This window comes from Sciurus carolinensis, chromosome 2 (genome assembly GCF_902686445.1).
Source record: "Sciurus carolinensis chromosome 2, mSciCar1.2, whole genome shotgun sequence".
Classification (NCBI taxonomy): domain Eukaryota; kingdom Metazoa; phylum Chordata; class Mammalia; order Rodentia; family Sciuridae; genus Sciurus; species Sciurus carolinensis.
In genome coordinates, this window is record NC_062214.1 from 198,001,095 (window position 1) to 198,015,960 (window position 14,866).

The 14,866-nt window shown below is 40.0% G+C and overlaps 1 protein-coding gene across 8 annotated transcripts in view; it reads left to right on the forward strand.

Moving 5' to 3' along the window:
* The window catches only part of Mark3 (microtubule affinity regulating kinase 3), a 94,787-nt gene that overhangs the window by 59,400 nt on the left and 20,521 nt on the right, over positions 1–14,866 (forward strand). For 6 of the 8 annotated variants that reach the window (XM_047541894.1, XM_047541893.1, XM_047541892.1 and 3 more), the window contains 6 exons: positions 6,233–6,289; positions 8,544–8,780; positions 8,957–9,076; positions 9,543–9,642; positions 9,958–10,070; positions 10,581–10,734. In XM_047541894.1, the coding sequence (XP_047397850.1) occupies positions 6,233–6,289; positions 8,544–8,780; positions 8,957–9,076; positions 9,543–9,642; positions 9,958–10,070; positions 10,581–10,734 (781 nt within the window). The remainder of the gene's footprint in view (positions 1–6,232; positions 6,290–8,543; positions 8,781–8,956; positions 9,077–9,542; positions 9,643–9,957; positions 10,071–10,580; positions 10,735–14,866) is intronic. The other 2 variants (XM_047541895.1, XM_047541897.1) reach the window with 1 other exon arrangement.

Here is a 14,866-nt window from a genome sequence, read left to right on the forward strand (position 1 = left end):
ATTAATAATCATTTATCAGTTGACCATCACCTGTCAGACACTGGTATAACACTGGTATAAATTGATGTAAATCATATCCACCCCCCCACCCCCACCCCCACCCCCGTGCTGGGGATTGAACCCAGGGCCTTGTGCTTGGGAGACAAGCACTCTCCCAACTGAGCTGTATCCCCAACCCCAAATTAATGTAAATCTTGCAGCAGCCGTGTAGATTAAGGATTAGTATTATGCCCATTTGCTAAAGATAAGAAACTAAGGCATAGAAAGAATTAACAACTTACCCTGAATTTTTGTGTCTGTCATGTAGCAGACCTGATCTAGATTCAGACCCAGGCTCTCTCACTTCAAAACTCAGTCTTAACTCTTTGAATTCTAAGTTTCCAATTTTATGAATATTTCAGTGAAATTGACACAGTTGCATTAAAATAGGTTGGAAATCATAATTTGATATATTATCATAAATAATACTAATGAATATTATCAGTAATTATTCACCTATTAATGTTATCACAAGAATAAAACTCTTAAAGACAGGCATTTATTTCAAACTTAGGAAAAGTGGTATATTTGTTGCACAGTTTAAGTTTTTTACCTGTTCTGGGAAGGGGATGATGCAACACAATGTGCTCATCATTGCATTGTCCTAATGTGAAGATTAGGAATCAGCAGACTCTTTGTGAAAAGACCAGGCAGTGCATATTACATACACTCTCTGTGGGCCATGTGGTTTCTGTTGGAACTAAACTCTGCTCCGTAGTACAGGAGCAGTCATAGACAACACTGCTCAAATGAGTGTGACTATATTCCAATAAAACTTTATTTGCAAAATCAGGGCTGGGCCAGATTTTAGCATATAGGCCATAATTTGCCAGCTGACTTAAAGGAAAGGGGACAGATGCTTTATTTCTTTTAAATTAACTCTGGGCTGAAAATGTAACTCTGAGGTAGAGTATGTGCTCATAGCAGGCACACGACCCTGGGCTCAATCTCTAGCACCAAAAATAAATCACTTTATTAACTCAGTGCTCTCACAGTTAGTACTACATTTAAAAGTTTCACGGGTGGAAAGTTGACTTTAGCTGGTTTTCTAACTGTCTCTTGACAACATTTCCTTGATTTGCTTAGTCTGGTGTTTACAGTTAAGGACTCATCTATAAGTTTCTTAACTTTTGCTGTTGCTTAAATTTAATTTAAAAGTTTAAGAAATACTAATGGTACTTTGAGTTAAAAATCTGTTAAATATCAAAGTTGAGCTGAGCATAGTGGTGCAGGCCTGTAATCCCCACTACTTAGGAGGCTGAGTAGTTAGGAGTAGGCAGGAGGATCACAGGTTAGAGACTAGCCTGGACAACTTAGCAGACCCTGTCTCAAAATAAAAAACAGAAAGGACTGGAGATGCAGTTCAGTGGTAGAGCACCCCTGTATTCTGTATTCTATCTCTACAACCACCACCAAAAAAAAAAAAAAAAAAATCAGAAGTTGAAACTAACTGGTTATGGTTATTATTTAACTTCTCTGATCCTATTTTTAGGCATAAGAAGAGAAAATTATATATATGAATTCTATAGTTCTTTCCATTTCTAATATTTCATCAGTTGTATATGAAAGGAAACTCAGATATTTATTAGAAAACAAACCAGTATGGCTCTTTCCATAACTGTGTTCTTGATAGAAATTGGCCACCATAGGGTTATAAGATGGCGGCGCTGAGTGGCGGCGGTGGCGCGGAGCAGGGCCAGGCTCTGTTCAACAGGGACATGGAATTGGAGGCTGGCGCTGCAGCCTCTTCAACTGCAGATCTGGCCATCCCCGAGGAGATATTGATCACAAATATCTAAAAATGGGATCAGATGTTAAGAGTGACAAATCTTCTGGAAGTCATCTGATGAAGTCCAGTCACTGACAGGTGTTTGTCTCAGAAATCATAAACATAGATGGATCTCAATGGAGTTTCACTCTTAAAGGATTTAAAACATGCAAACATAGTAACCTTACAAGACATCATTTACACAGATAAATCTTTGACTCTGGTCCTTGAATATCTGACGTTTCTATACCAAATTCTACATGGATTAACTTATCACCACAGAAGAATGGTGTCACTTCGAGACTTGAAACCACAGAACATTCTCATTAATAAAAAAGGGAAGTCTGATCCTGGGCCGACATGTTGAAGATTTGGACCTACATTTTCTTCTATAAGATGAAGGGTCTCTGTCTGATTCTGAGGTCCTTAATCCATTTTGAGTTGAGTTTTGTGCAGGTTGAGAGATAGGGGTTTAGTTTCATTCTGCTGCATATGGATTTCCTGTTTTCCCAGCACCATTTGTTGAAGTGGCTATCTATTCTCCAATGCATATTTTTGGCCCCTTTGTCTAGTATGAGAAAATTGTATTTATTTGGTTTTGTGTCCATGTCCTTTATTCTGTACCATTGATCCACCTGTCTATTTTGGTGCCAATACCATGCAGTTTTTGTTACTATTGCTTTGTAGTATAGTTGAAGGTCTGGTATTGCGATACCCCCTGCTTCGCTCTTCCTGCTAAGGATTGCTTTAGCTATTCTGGGTTTCTTATTTTTCTAGATGAATTTCATAATTGCTTGCTCTATTTCTGTGAGGTATGTCAATTGGGATTTTAATTGGAATTGCATTGAATCTGTATAGCACTTTTGGTAGTATGGCCATAGACTTCCTTAACAGGACTCCCATAGCACAAGAAATAAAAGCAAGAATCAATAACTGGGATAGATTCAAACTAAAAAGCTTTCTCTCAGTGAAGGAAACTATCAGCAATGTGAAGAGAGAGCCTACAGAGTGGGAGAATATCTTTGCCACTCATACTTCAGATAGAGCACTAATTTCCAGAATATATAAAGAACTCAAAAAACTCTACACCAAGAATACAAATAATCCAATCAATAAATGGGCTAAGGAAATGAACAGACACTTTTCTATCCTAAGATTTCATCTCACCCCAATTAGAATGGCGATTATCAAGAATACAAGCAACAATAGGTATTGGCGAAGATGTGGGGAAAAAGGTACACTCATACATTGCTGGTGGGGTTGCAAATTAGTGCAGCCACTCTGGAAAACAGTGTGGAGATTCCTCAGAAAGCTTGGAGTGGAACCACCATTTGACCCAGCTATCCCACTCCTCGGCCTCTACCCAAAGGACTTAAAATCAGCATACTACAGAGATGCAGCCACGTCAATGTTCAAAGCTGCTCAATTGCACAATAGCCAGATTGTGGAACCAACCTAGATGTCCTTCAATTGATGAATGGATAAAGAAACTGTGGTGTGTATATATATATATACAATGGAATATTACTCAGCCATAAAGAAGAATAAAATTATGGCATTTGCAGGCAAATGGATGAAATTGGAGAACATTATGCTAAGTGAGATAAGCCAATCTCAAAAAACCAAAGGAAGAATGATCTCACTGATAAGTAGATGATGACACATAATGGGGGTGGGAGGGGGCAAGAATGGAGGAAGGAAGGACTGTATAGAGGGAAAAGAGGGGTGGGAGGGGTGGGGGGAGGGAAAAAATAACAGAATGAATCAAACAACATTACCCTATGTAAATGTATGATTACACAAATGGTATGTCTTTACTCCATGTGCAAACAGAGAAACAAAATGTATCCCATTTTGTTTACAATAAAAATAAATTTGAAAAAAATGAAAAAAAGAAAAAAAAGAAATTGACCACCATAAAGCTAAGATTTTTTCCCTCCTTCAGCTTAAATTTCTTTCCATCCAATAGAATCTGACTTGCACGGTTGATCTGTTGACCGTAGGGAGAGGTAATATCCAGATAGCCAGAGCAGGCAGCAGCTGAGGGCCTGTACCATAACCCTCCCACCTCCACCCATCCCCCCAGGTCTCAGATTTGTCAGGAAGACTTGGACATTTACTAACCTAAAGGTTGAAAAAATTACTCAGATTTGTATTTGAAATTTCCCACACAAATTGTGAAGCCTGTTTGAGGAACCTCCTGTTAGTTGGACCAGGAAAGATGACTTCTGTGTTTGTTCCTTTGCAGTTAATGACTTGATTTGTGTGCATAGAATGACTGTTGTCCCTTCTCCTGGTGGGGTACTAGCCTTAGCTCCTTCAGACCTGGAAGCATCATGTGCAATACTGTGTTTCTACTTTTCTAGTTGCTGTGCCTTCTAGGAGCTTATAAGTCATCACAACTTGGACTAAAAAAAAAAAATTTTTTAAGTTTTCCTGTTTATGTCAAAGAGGAAGGTATGCTGTATGCACAGGGTGCCAGATGTGATCCTTTCTGTGCCATGCAAAGACCTTCAGTTCTCCTTCCTCCTCGGAGGATCCCTCCCCATTCCTATCCTCCTTACTGCATCTGCCATCTCAGTCGCTTAGTTGCATTGTTCCTTTTCTCAAAGACAAGAAATAGACTCCCGGCTGCATCTTCTTTCCTTATCTGTTTCTTGGTGAGCTGATAAATGTTGATGCTTCTCTTCTTTCTTGAGTGATCAAAAGTGAATTAGGCAAGCATTCTTATTTTAACCTAGAAAACATCCAGAATCTCAGCCTTCCTTAGAGATAGCTGCTTCTAGCTAATAACAGAACACAAGAAAACAGTGGGTTTAAGTTGCATATATTTAGGGATTGTGGCAACAGGTTAACTTGAAGCTGTTTGGAGCTAAAGGAAGAGAAATGATCTGAGAAAGGGCAGGAAATTATCAGATGTGATTCAAAAGCAGAAATCTCAAAATGAGAGGAAAAAAAAAATCAGAGGGAAAACTAATATAAATGCTGAATGGGAAAAGGGAAGTAATTGGACCCAGGTAGAGCAGGGTAAGATTTACCTGTGTCGTTCATAAATTTCGTTTTAGGAAAGCAAAGCTATTACGTCTCCTTGTTTTCATGTTAATAGAATTAAATAGCAGAATTGTTAATCCAGACTAACACATGCTCTAAAACCCATGTTTTGGCATTGGAATGTTTGTACCTTTAGTTGATTATGAATGGGTGTCATATTCTGAATATTCATTTTTTACATAAAGTAGTAAAGCTTCTTAATGAAGTGCTTACTCTGGTATTATCCCATCCTTGACCCCTACCCCGCTTATCCTTGCTGCTTATTTTTATTTTATTTTATTTATTTTATTTTATTTTATTTTATTTTATTTTATTTTATTTTATTTTGGTAGTGCTGAGGATTGAACCCAGGGCCTTGTGCATGCTAAGCAAGCACTCTACCAACTGAGCTATCTCCCCAGCCCATTGCTGCTTATTTTGAACCAAAATATACAACAGTCCTCTCTGTGAGTTTATGTCTGCATAGTTGTATCCATGTGTTTTATATTTATAGGATGATGATGATTCATAAAATCAGTATTTTCATTGTAATCCCAGTTCTGTATATACTAATCATATACATCTAAATGCATATGCAAAATATCAAAAAAAAACTAGAAGCAAATTCAACAAAATAGCAGAAGGTGTTCAATACTTGATGGTGTACTATGGACATATATGTATTTTTCTTTTTTTCTGAAATTTCTTTTATTGAGCATATAAAGCTACTGATTAGACTTTTTAAAGGTTACCAGTAATTGTGAAATGTTAGTAAAAACAGTTGTTTAATTACCAGTTTTAATCACAGTAATAATTGCAAGTTGACTGAATAAAAGCAGATCATTTCTGAAAGTGGGTGGAACCCTTGTTGATGCATGTAGTAGTTTTCACAGTTGATAGGTCACATACAGATCAGCATTCATTCTTCCATTTTAAGAAAGAGGAAACTAACACTGGAGAGGTAAGTAATGTGAGCTGAAAGGAAGAGTGGGCGTTGTGCGGAGAAGGAGGGAAGAGGGGTGCTGAGCGGACACCTGGATGGAGGGTACCCTCTGCCATTGCTGGTTAGTGGTGGATTAGCTTGCAGGTCATGACAGGTGCCTGGGAGCACTAGGCCTGTCCTCTCTGAAAAATAAACGTAATTTTAACAGTAGGGTCCAAGAAGAGACTTCAGTGAAAACTAGAAAAGAGTGGAAAAAAATCCTCACCTTTTCCTTCCTGCTTTCACCTTTGAATTTCTCAAGATTGAAAGGTTCAAAGTGTAAGAAATTTTTTTCAGAAATTCACACATTCAAGTGCTTGCTGAGTTTTTTGCACATGGGAACATTGACGAAGCGTTCATCTTAATTGCATGTCTGCACCAGGGATAATAACATTTGCCTCCCTCCCACCTAGATCGTGTCTGCAGTACAGTATTGCCATCAAAAGCGGATCGTTCACAGAGACCTCAAGGTACGTTCAAGTGCCCTTGCTCAGTATGTGTTCCACTCACTCAGTGGTCATTTCACAAATGAGGCATATATTAGGTATGTTATTAAATAGGAAAAAAATAAATCCTATAATAATTGAATCCTATTCATCAAATTATAGTAAGAAGTATTAAAAATAAAAGTGAAGTTTATAAAAGTATTTCAGGTTTCATTGACAGTAGCTGGTAGCTGATCTCTGGAGGACAGTGGTCAACACCAAAGAGAAAAGATTGCTCAGAAATGCACAGGCGCACCTGACAGTGTCCCCAGTGCTGCCTCACACCTTGTCTGCCCGAGTGCGCATTCTCCCCTGCCAGCAGCAGTTCTGCTGGAGGCCTCCCGTGATCCTGTACCTCTGCCCTCACTGTGGAAGAGGAAGAGGGTGTGTGGCTGGCAGAGCACTTTCCCAGCAGGGCTGTGCTCTCTGCTGCTGCTTTTTCTTCGTTTACTTTCTTTTCCACCTTCTCACCAACAGCATTTCCACATGCTGGAGTTTAACCCATATTACAGAAAATTTCTCCAGTCAGGTACCTTCCAGGTATTCTCTTCTCTTTCTACCTTCACAGCACATTCTCCTGACATTTGCTATGTACTCAGTCTTGATGTGGCACTTGCCTCTGTGCCCTTCTCATGCGATTACTGTCCTCTTACTTGCTCCTATTGCTGCCCACCTCCAGTGCATTTGATTGTATTCTAGCAGCTATGGAGGCTGCTTGTGTGCCATTGACCTTCAGTCTCTTCCTAGGGTGCAGCTGGCAAGAAGACCTCTCTATACCTGAGCACCCTCTGGCACCTCAAGTGCAGCAAATCCAAAGCCTGAGTTCTTCCTTCTGGTGACTAAGGGGTCTCACCCAGCTCAGCCCTTCTCTTGGTCACCAGCTCCTTTTGCTGCCTTTTCATTAGTGTCTCTTCTGCCCCATTTCCACTCTCTGGGGCCAGACTACCGTCACTTGTACTAGATTATAACATAACACTAGTCTGTCTCCTGGTCTTCTGTTTCTGATTTTGCCCTTTCCTCGTCTGTATGTTTTCTGCATTGCACCCAGAGTAGTCTTTTGAAAACAAAAATAAGGTTGTCACTTCTCTGCTTAACAACTCCACAGTGGCTTCCTCTTGCCCTCAGAAATGAAAACCCGTACTTCTCAAGCACAGGTCACTTGGCAGCCCTTTGCAGTTCAGCCTGGCCACCTGTGCAAATGTCTGTGTATCTCACACACACTGGATTTCAGGTACTAGAAAGAATAATTTTCAGACCGTTCTGCCTGCAAACCCACCCTCTGCAATCAGTTGTCTTGGGCTTTGATTTCACTTCCGGGAAGTTGCCTGCCTCTTCCAGTGCTGAGCCCCTAGTGTGTAGGTCTTCTGCCATAGTGCATGGGTCTCAGGCAGCTGCTTATCTTTCTTCTCTCCACTTCTCCTCCTCCTCCTCTTTCTTCTTCTTTTTTAGTTGTAGATGGACACAATACCTTAATTTTATTTATTTTTATGTGGTGCTGAGGATTGAACCCAATGCCTAACATGTACTAGGCAAGCGCTCCACCACTGAGCCACAGCCAACAGCCCCTCTCCTCTCCTCTTCTGAACTGAGGGAGGGCCCTGTCTGGCTCAGCCTTACACTTCCAGCACCAGTCTAATGCCTGATGTGTGGGAGCCTCTTGGTACATGCCTGTCAAAGTAATGAAAGTGACTGGTTTGTCTCTTGAGTGAGGTTGAGGAGTCTCCCTTCCCAATAATAGCCATTTCTCAGCTCTAGGAGTTTTTATAAAGTACAGCTGTCTACTTAAAGCAAGAACCTATACTTTTTTAAAAGCCCTTGTTCTTCTTTTTAATATTTTAATTTTATTTAAAATCAGAAAAAAATGAATATAATTGGAGTTGGATTTTATTCATCTTAATGCCAGTACAGTTGTATAACTTTTTTAAAAAATTTGTTCTGATTACTAAAAGCGCTCATTCTTAATCAAAAAGGCTATTATGTTTTTCTGGATCTTGGGGTATTGAATATTTAAATTAGTACTATAATTAATCTGTATTTGATGACTTTTTTATTGTTAATGTTATAAAATTAGGAGTTCTAATTTGTCTCCTGCTTTTTCTCTAGAAGCAGTGTTTTCTCATTTTTATAAGTAGGAGATAATGACCTCATGTCTTTACAAAAAGTTTTCATGAAATGCTTACTCTGTCAGAATTGTAATTTGTTTTTGATTAACTTTTGTGTTTATCTTGTTTTCCTCTAGGCTGAAAATCTGTTGTTAGATGCGGATATGAACATTAAAATAGCAGATTTTGGTTTTAGCAATGAGTTTACTTTTGGCAGTAAACTAGACACATTTTGTGGTAGTCCTCCATATGCAGCCCCAGAGCTCTTCCAGGGCAAGAAGTACGATGGGCCGGAAGTCGACGTGTGGAGTCTTGGCGTTATTCTGTATACCCTAGTCAGCGGGTCACTCCCGTTTGATGGGCAAAATCTGAAGGTATAAGAAACTGCTGTAGCCATGTTCTTCACCAAACTAAGAGAATTTTTATAGAGTTGTATGGATTGATATTTGTATGTTTTATTGGTATGAAAGTTTTAGTGGGTTTCTTTTTCTTTCTTTCTTTTTTTAACCTTAAAGTTGACTTATTTTCTTTCTTCTCTACATCCCCCAAGGAACTTAGAGAAAGGGTGTTACGAGGGAAATACAGAATCCCTTTCTACATGTCCACAGACTGTGAAAACCTTCTCAAACGCTTCCTGGTGCTAAACCCAATTAAACGAGGCACTCTAGAGGTAATCACCGTGACTTGGAGAGTTTTGAGTATTTTCAGAACTTGCCTTGGTTTGTATGACATACTGAAATCTTTCCTGAGACTTTTTTTAAGCATAAAGTGAAACTGAAAATGTGTTTTTTTTTTTAAGTTACCTTTTTTGGTCGGCGGGGAGGGTGGTATTGAGATCAAATACCCAGGGGCATCATACATCCTAGATAAATGTCTACCACTGAGCTACATCCCCAGCCTTTTTTAATTTTATTTTGAGACAGGATCTTGCTAAATTGCCTACTCTGACCTCAAACCTGCCATCCTCCTGCCTCAGTCTTTTGCCTGTATAGCCGGGATTACAGGTGCACACCACCATGCCCAGCATGAGTTACCTTTTGAACTGTAATCAATGAAATGTTGAAAATAAATTTTCCTAAATTGTGGTTATTTGGATGTTTTATTTTATGCTACAAATGAATCATTCACCTTTATAGCAAATCATGAAGGACAGATGGATCAACGCAGGGCATGAGGAAGATGAACTTAAACCCTTTGTTGAACCAGAACTAGACATCTCAGACCAAAAGAGAATAGGTAATTACTCTGTGCCTACATGTTTGCATGTGTCTGCTTATATGACTTCTTGTCTTCACTCCTGTGTGTGCACCTCAAATGTGAAGCATGGGAAATGAAGCATAAGACATGTGGGCCAGCTTCTCCGTTCTGCCCCATTCAGGAATTACCACCTGCAGTTTCCTGTGTCAGCATCCAGTAATACAGAAACACATTTAGCCGCTCGTTTGTTAGGAAGCGTGTGATATTTTAGGTCAAATAAGGAAAATTATTTTACTCTGTAACAGATGATTTCTTATCCAAATAAAACATATATACCATATTATACCCTTTTAGATATTATGGTAGGAATGGGATATTCACAAGAAGAAATTCAAGAATCTCTCAGCAAAATGAAATATGATGAAATCACAGCTACATACTTGTTGTTGGGAAGAAAATCTTCAGAGGTAAGAGTAATCAAAGGGATGAGCTAAAATATCTTTTTCGTGAATGATCAGCTTATATAAACTTTTCGTTGGTTTTGTTTTTTTAATATATAAAAACATTTGATGCATTATTTTTAAAATTTACCTACAAATAACAAATCTTAACTCCTATGACCATTATGAGGTATTTTAACTTGAAAATAACAATGCCTTAAAGTAGATATTGTCATAAACTTGAGTGTTCATAAATTAGCCTATAGTCATTAGTAATGACTAGAAATGATATAAAGTGTTAAATTAAGCATCTTTAATTTGAAAAGGCTTAGAAAGATCATTAATACATAACCTTTTGTGAGTTTTCCCAGCAGTCAGAAAAATGCTTTTGCCTGAGTTTAGGGTTGTTACCTCGTACATCGCAGTGCCCCCTCTCTAAGTGAATGTTCATGAAAGCTGTGTGGTCATGAGAAGTTGAGCTTCCTGACAAGCCACTGGGGTCCGTGTGTGGTTGCCGCTCTTCTCATTCTCCCGTAGCTGGACGCTAGCGACTCCAGTTCTAGCAGCAACCTTTCACTTGCTAAGGTGCGGCCAAGCAGTGACCTCAGCAACAGCACTAGCCAGTCTCCTCACCACAAAGTGCAGAGAAGCGTTTCTTCAAGCCAGAAGCAGAGACGGTACAGTGACCATGGTAAGTCTGAGGCTGCTCAGCAGTTCCGGCAGCATCCTTTTGCATGTGGTCTGCCAGATTGGCAGGATGTTCCTTGGTGGCATTACCTGGCCTTCCCTCAGGTTCTGGCACAATCGAGGCTCTTACCTCCTTGATAACATTTGGTGGACTCTGGCTAAGTAAGGCTCAGCTGGGCAGGAACACACCCCCCCACCACCACCTTTACCCTCTGAGACCCCTGCCTTAGTCTGGAGTTCTATCCATCTCTTCTCCACCCCTGCCTTGGTTTTACTTTCTAGGGTAGCATTCTCTGGTAGAATTTTCTGTGCTGCTGACAATGTTCTTTATCTATACAGCCCAGTCAAGTGAACTTAACAATGTTTTTAAATTTAAGGTAAATATATAGAACTGCATGTGGCCAGTGGCCATCATGTTGGTTAGAGCAACCCTAGAGAGTCTGTGGTACCCCAGTTTTATCTTAATTGGTTTTATTTGTTTTGTTTAATATTTTTTAGTTATAGTTGTTGATGGTCCTTTATTTCATTTATTTACTTAAATGTGGTGCTGAGGATCAAACCCAGTGCCTCACACATGCTAGGCAAGCACTCTACACTGAGCCACAGCCCAGCCCCTGACTTTGTTACGGTGTCATTCTCATCCTCACTCTTGCTGTTGTGGCTAAGCCACCCTCACTCTTCAACTTCACTAGAAGCTGGAAGCTGAAGGCCCCGGTGGGTATGCCGACTTACTCATTTGCTGTTATTCTACCTTCAAGGCAACTCTTTTCGGGTCCTGAGATGCTAGCATATGTGTAACTATAAATGTAGAAGTTGCAGGTGTTCCCTTAACTCCAGCATCCTTGGATTCAGAAACTAAATCTATATTGACCTGGTCCTTATTTTTAAAAGCCCGACTTGCTATGGTACTCCCTATTTATCCTTGTTCATTTCATTTCCCTTCTCTGGACATTTTTTACCTCCATTCTTTGATCTTGAGATCTGAAACTTAGCTACACAGAGCATTCCAGGCATGCTTTGGTTTTGCATTAAAAATGATGCTGCTTGGGGCTGGGGTTGTTGGCTGGGTGGCAGAGCGCTTACCTAGTACTTGTGAGGCACTGGGTTTGATCCTCAGCACCACATAAAAATAAATAAAAATAAAATAAAGGTATTATGTCCATCTACAACTAAAAAACAAATTTTTTTGTTTTCTAAATGATGCTGCTTTGCTTGGTTTCCACTGCTCTTCCTGCCAGTGGATGTCCCTGCATGGCTGGACTGAAGCTGTTGCAGTGTCTGCTCTGCCAGGGTAACACTGAGCTCAGAACCCATTCTGACACCAGGCTTTGTGTTCATCACATCTGTAAGTGAAGTGAAAATTCAGGCCTGTCTCCTTGTGTGTTCATTTTAGTTGCTGGTGAGAAGGGATTTCAGACCCGTGGCCTGCATGGCAGCTAGCAAATGCCCATTGTTTTTCCCTAAAATATTCACTTTAAAGGGAATTGTTCCTGTATGCTGGAAGAAACCTAGTAATAGAATTTTCTCATTTCTCTAGGCACTGCCTTAAGTTTGTTCTTCCTTAGGCCCATAGGTTCCATCTGTATTATTAATGCCTTTTCCCCCAGCTCATAAAATTCTAGAAATAAAACAGAACTTTGGACCTGATGCCATACACTCACCAGTCCCCCATTTTGTCAATGAGGAAGTAGATCAAGAAAGGTCACTAAGTCTCCTGAGGTCGCAGAGCAAGCAAAGAACACCTAGGGCAGAACCCAGGACACTTGGTTCCTGATCCTGTGGCTTGTCCACTAAACCACCTCATTAGAGTGGTCTTTTTATAATTTTCAAAGGATTTCAAAATCCTTTCTTGTACCTTCTAATATTAAAAGGAAGTTCATGCAAGACTATTTCCAGAAATCTATTTATAGAGAAAAATCACTGACTAACCATGTCCCTGGCAATTTTTTTTACCTCTTTATGGAAATGAAGATAATAATTTGCAAAAGAAAGATCTGACTCTGCCCTCTAGCACTGTCTTTCAAGTGCTGTGAGCAGGTCCCAGTGAGCCTCCCAGTAAAGCAGGCCCACTGAAAAGCACTGAGAGTCCCCTGCCTCTATACCACTACCTAGAGGTGGACCCTGCTTCTCTGATCCACAGTGCTTCCTAATGTGGGACCCATGTGTGAACCCCAGTGTGTGTATATGTACTTTGCTGAGAAGTATGATCCCAATCAGACATTCGAGGGTTCTTTTGTCTTGTTTTGATTTATTAATAAATTTGAAGCCAGGCATGGTGGCGCACACCTATAATCCCAGAGCCTGGGTAGGCTGAGACAGGAGGATCCCGAGTTCAGCAGCAATGAGGCACTAAGCAACTCAGAGAGACTCTGTCTCTAAATAAAATATAAAATAGGGCTCAGACTGCAGCTCAGTGGTTGAGTGCCCCTGAGTTCAATCCCTAAAACCTAAATAAATAAATAAATTTGATAATGAACAATTTGGAAGTTACCAGGAAAAAAAAATTAATTGGATCCCTTTCTCATATATAAGGATAAATTTCAATTAGGAGTCATGATATGAAAATATAAAAAATGAAACCCCTGGACTGTGGGTTTAACTTGTGTTAGCGTTTGCCTAGCATGTGCAAAGCCCTGAATTCAATCCCCAGCACCACAAAAAAAAAGGCAGAGAAAACACTGATAATTTGTTTTGTAACTTGGACTGGTAAAAGTCTTTAAATAATGATATAAACCTGGACTCATGCCTGTAATCCCAGTGGCTCGAGAGGCTGAGGCAGGGGGATGGAGAATTGAAAGCCAGCCTCAGCAAAAGCAAGGCACTCAGCAACTCAGTGAGTCTCTAAATAAAATACAAAACAGGGCTGGGGATGTGGCTCAGTGTTCAAATGCTTCTGAGTTCAGTCCCTAGTACCAAATATGAATGATTGAATGAATGAATGAATGAATAAGAAAGATACCAAAGGAAAAGGCTTATCAATTTGTGTGCTATATCCATACCACCAACTGCTACATAATAAAAAGGAACTGACCGTGATACCTACATAACTTGGATGGATTCCAGGAGAATGGTTATACCCAGTGGGGAAAAACAATCTCAGGGGCTGGGGCTGTGACTCAGCGACAGAGCGCTTGCCTAGCACATGTGAGGCATGGGGTTTGATCCTCATCTCCACATATGAATAAATACATAAAATAAAGGTCTGTCAACATCTAAAGAAATTAAAAAAAGAAAATCTCAGGTCACAAGCTATTGATTCCATTCATATAACATTCTTGAAATGACAGAATGATAGAGATGGAGAATAGGTTAGTGGTTGTCAGGTATAAGGGACCAGGACATTGGGGTGGGAGGTGACCGAGGCCATGAAAGGGTGGCCCACAAGGTCTTTGAGGTGGAACTGTCCTGTGCTCATAGGAATGTACACATGTGATGAAGGGTATAGAATTAGACACACATGAGTGCAAGTAAAATGGGAAATTTGAATGAGACTGTAGGGTGGATCAGTATCTATCTCCATTCAGAATCTCATATCTTAAAAGTTTTTTAATTTTTCTGTGGTGCTGAGAATTGAACCCAGTGCTTCACACATACCAGGCAAGCGCTCTACTACTGAGCCACAACCCCAGGCCCCTTGTTTACTTTTAATTCAATTCCAAATATAGTTAGCATTTTGATTTTTGTCCAAGAAGTGCCCCCCTTCCTTTCATTAGACCTAAAATATAGTCTCTTCTACCTTAGAATAAATGATGAGCTTTTGGTAATATTCTTTAACATTAACCCCTGGACACCATATGTGCTGAATACAGGGAATTTCAGGTCACTTAAACTCCAGATTTGTGGTGTCGTCAAGGATTCTGTATGGCTTACTGCAGGATTCACTCCAGTTGTCCCTGGTTTTGCTCCTCCTGAACTGGGGCTGTGACCAGGAACCTCTGCCCAATTCCTCCCTGCCACTTGCAGGAGGGACATTTTTTCCTCCACTTCTACCACCTTCCCCTGTCTCCTCAAATTCCTTTTTATCTAGAAGATAAGGAGTGCCTTTTTAAGAAGCCAAGATAGAACTTGGAAAAAAAAAAAAAAAAAGACCTTTGAAATCTGTACTGTTCTGTTCCAAAAGGTGGCAGCATTTCTTT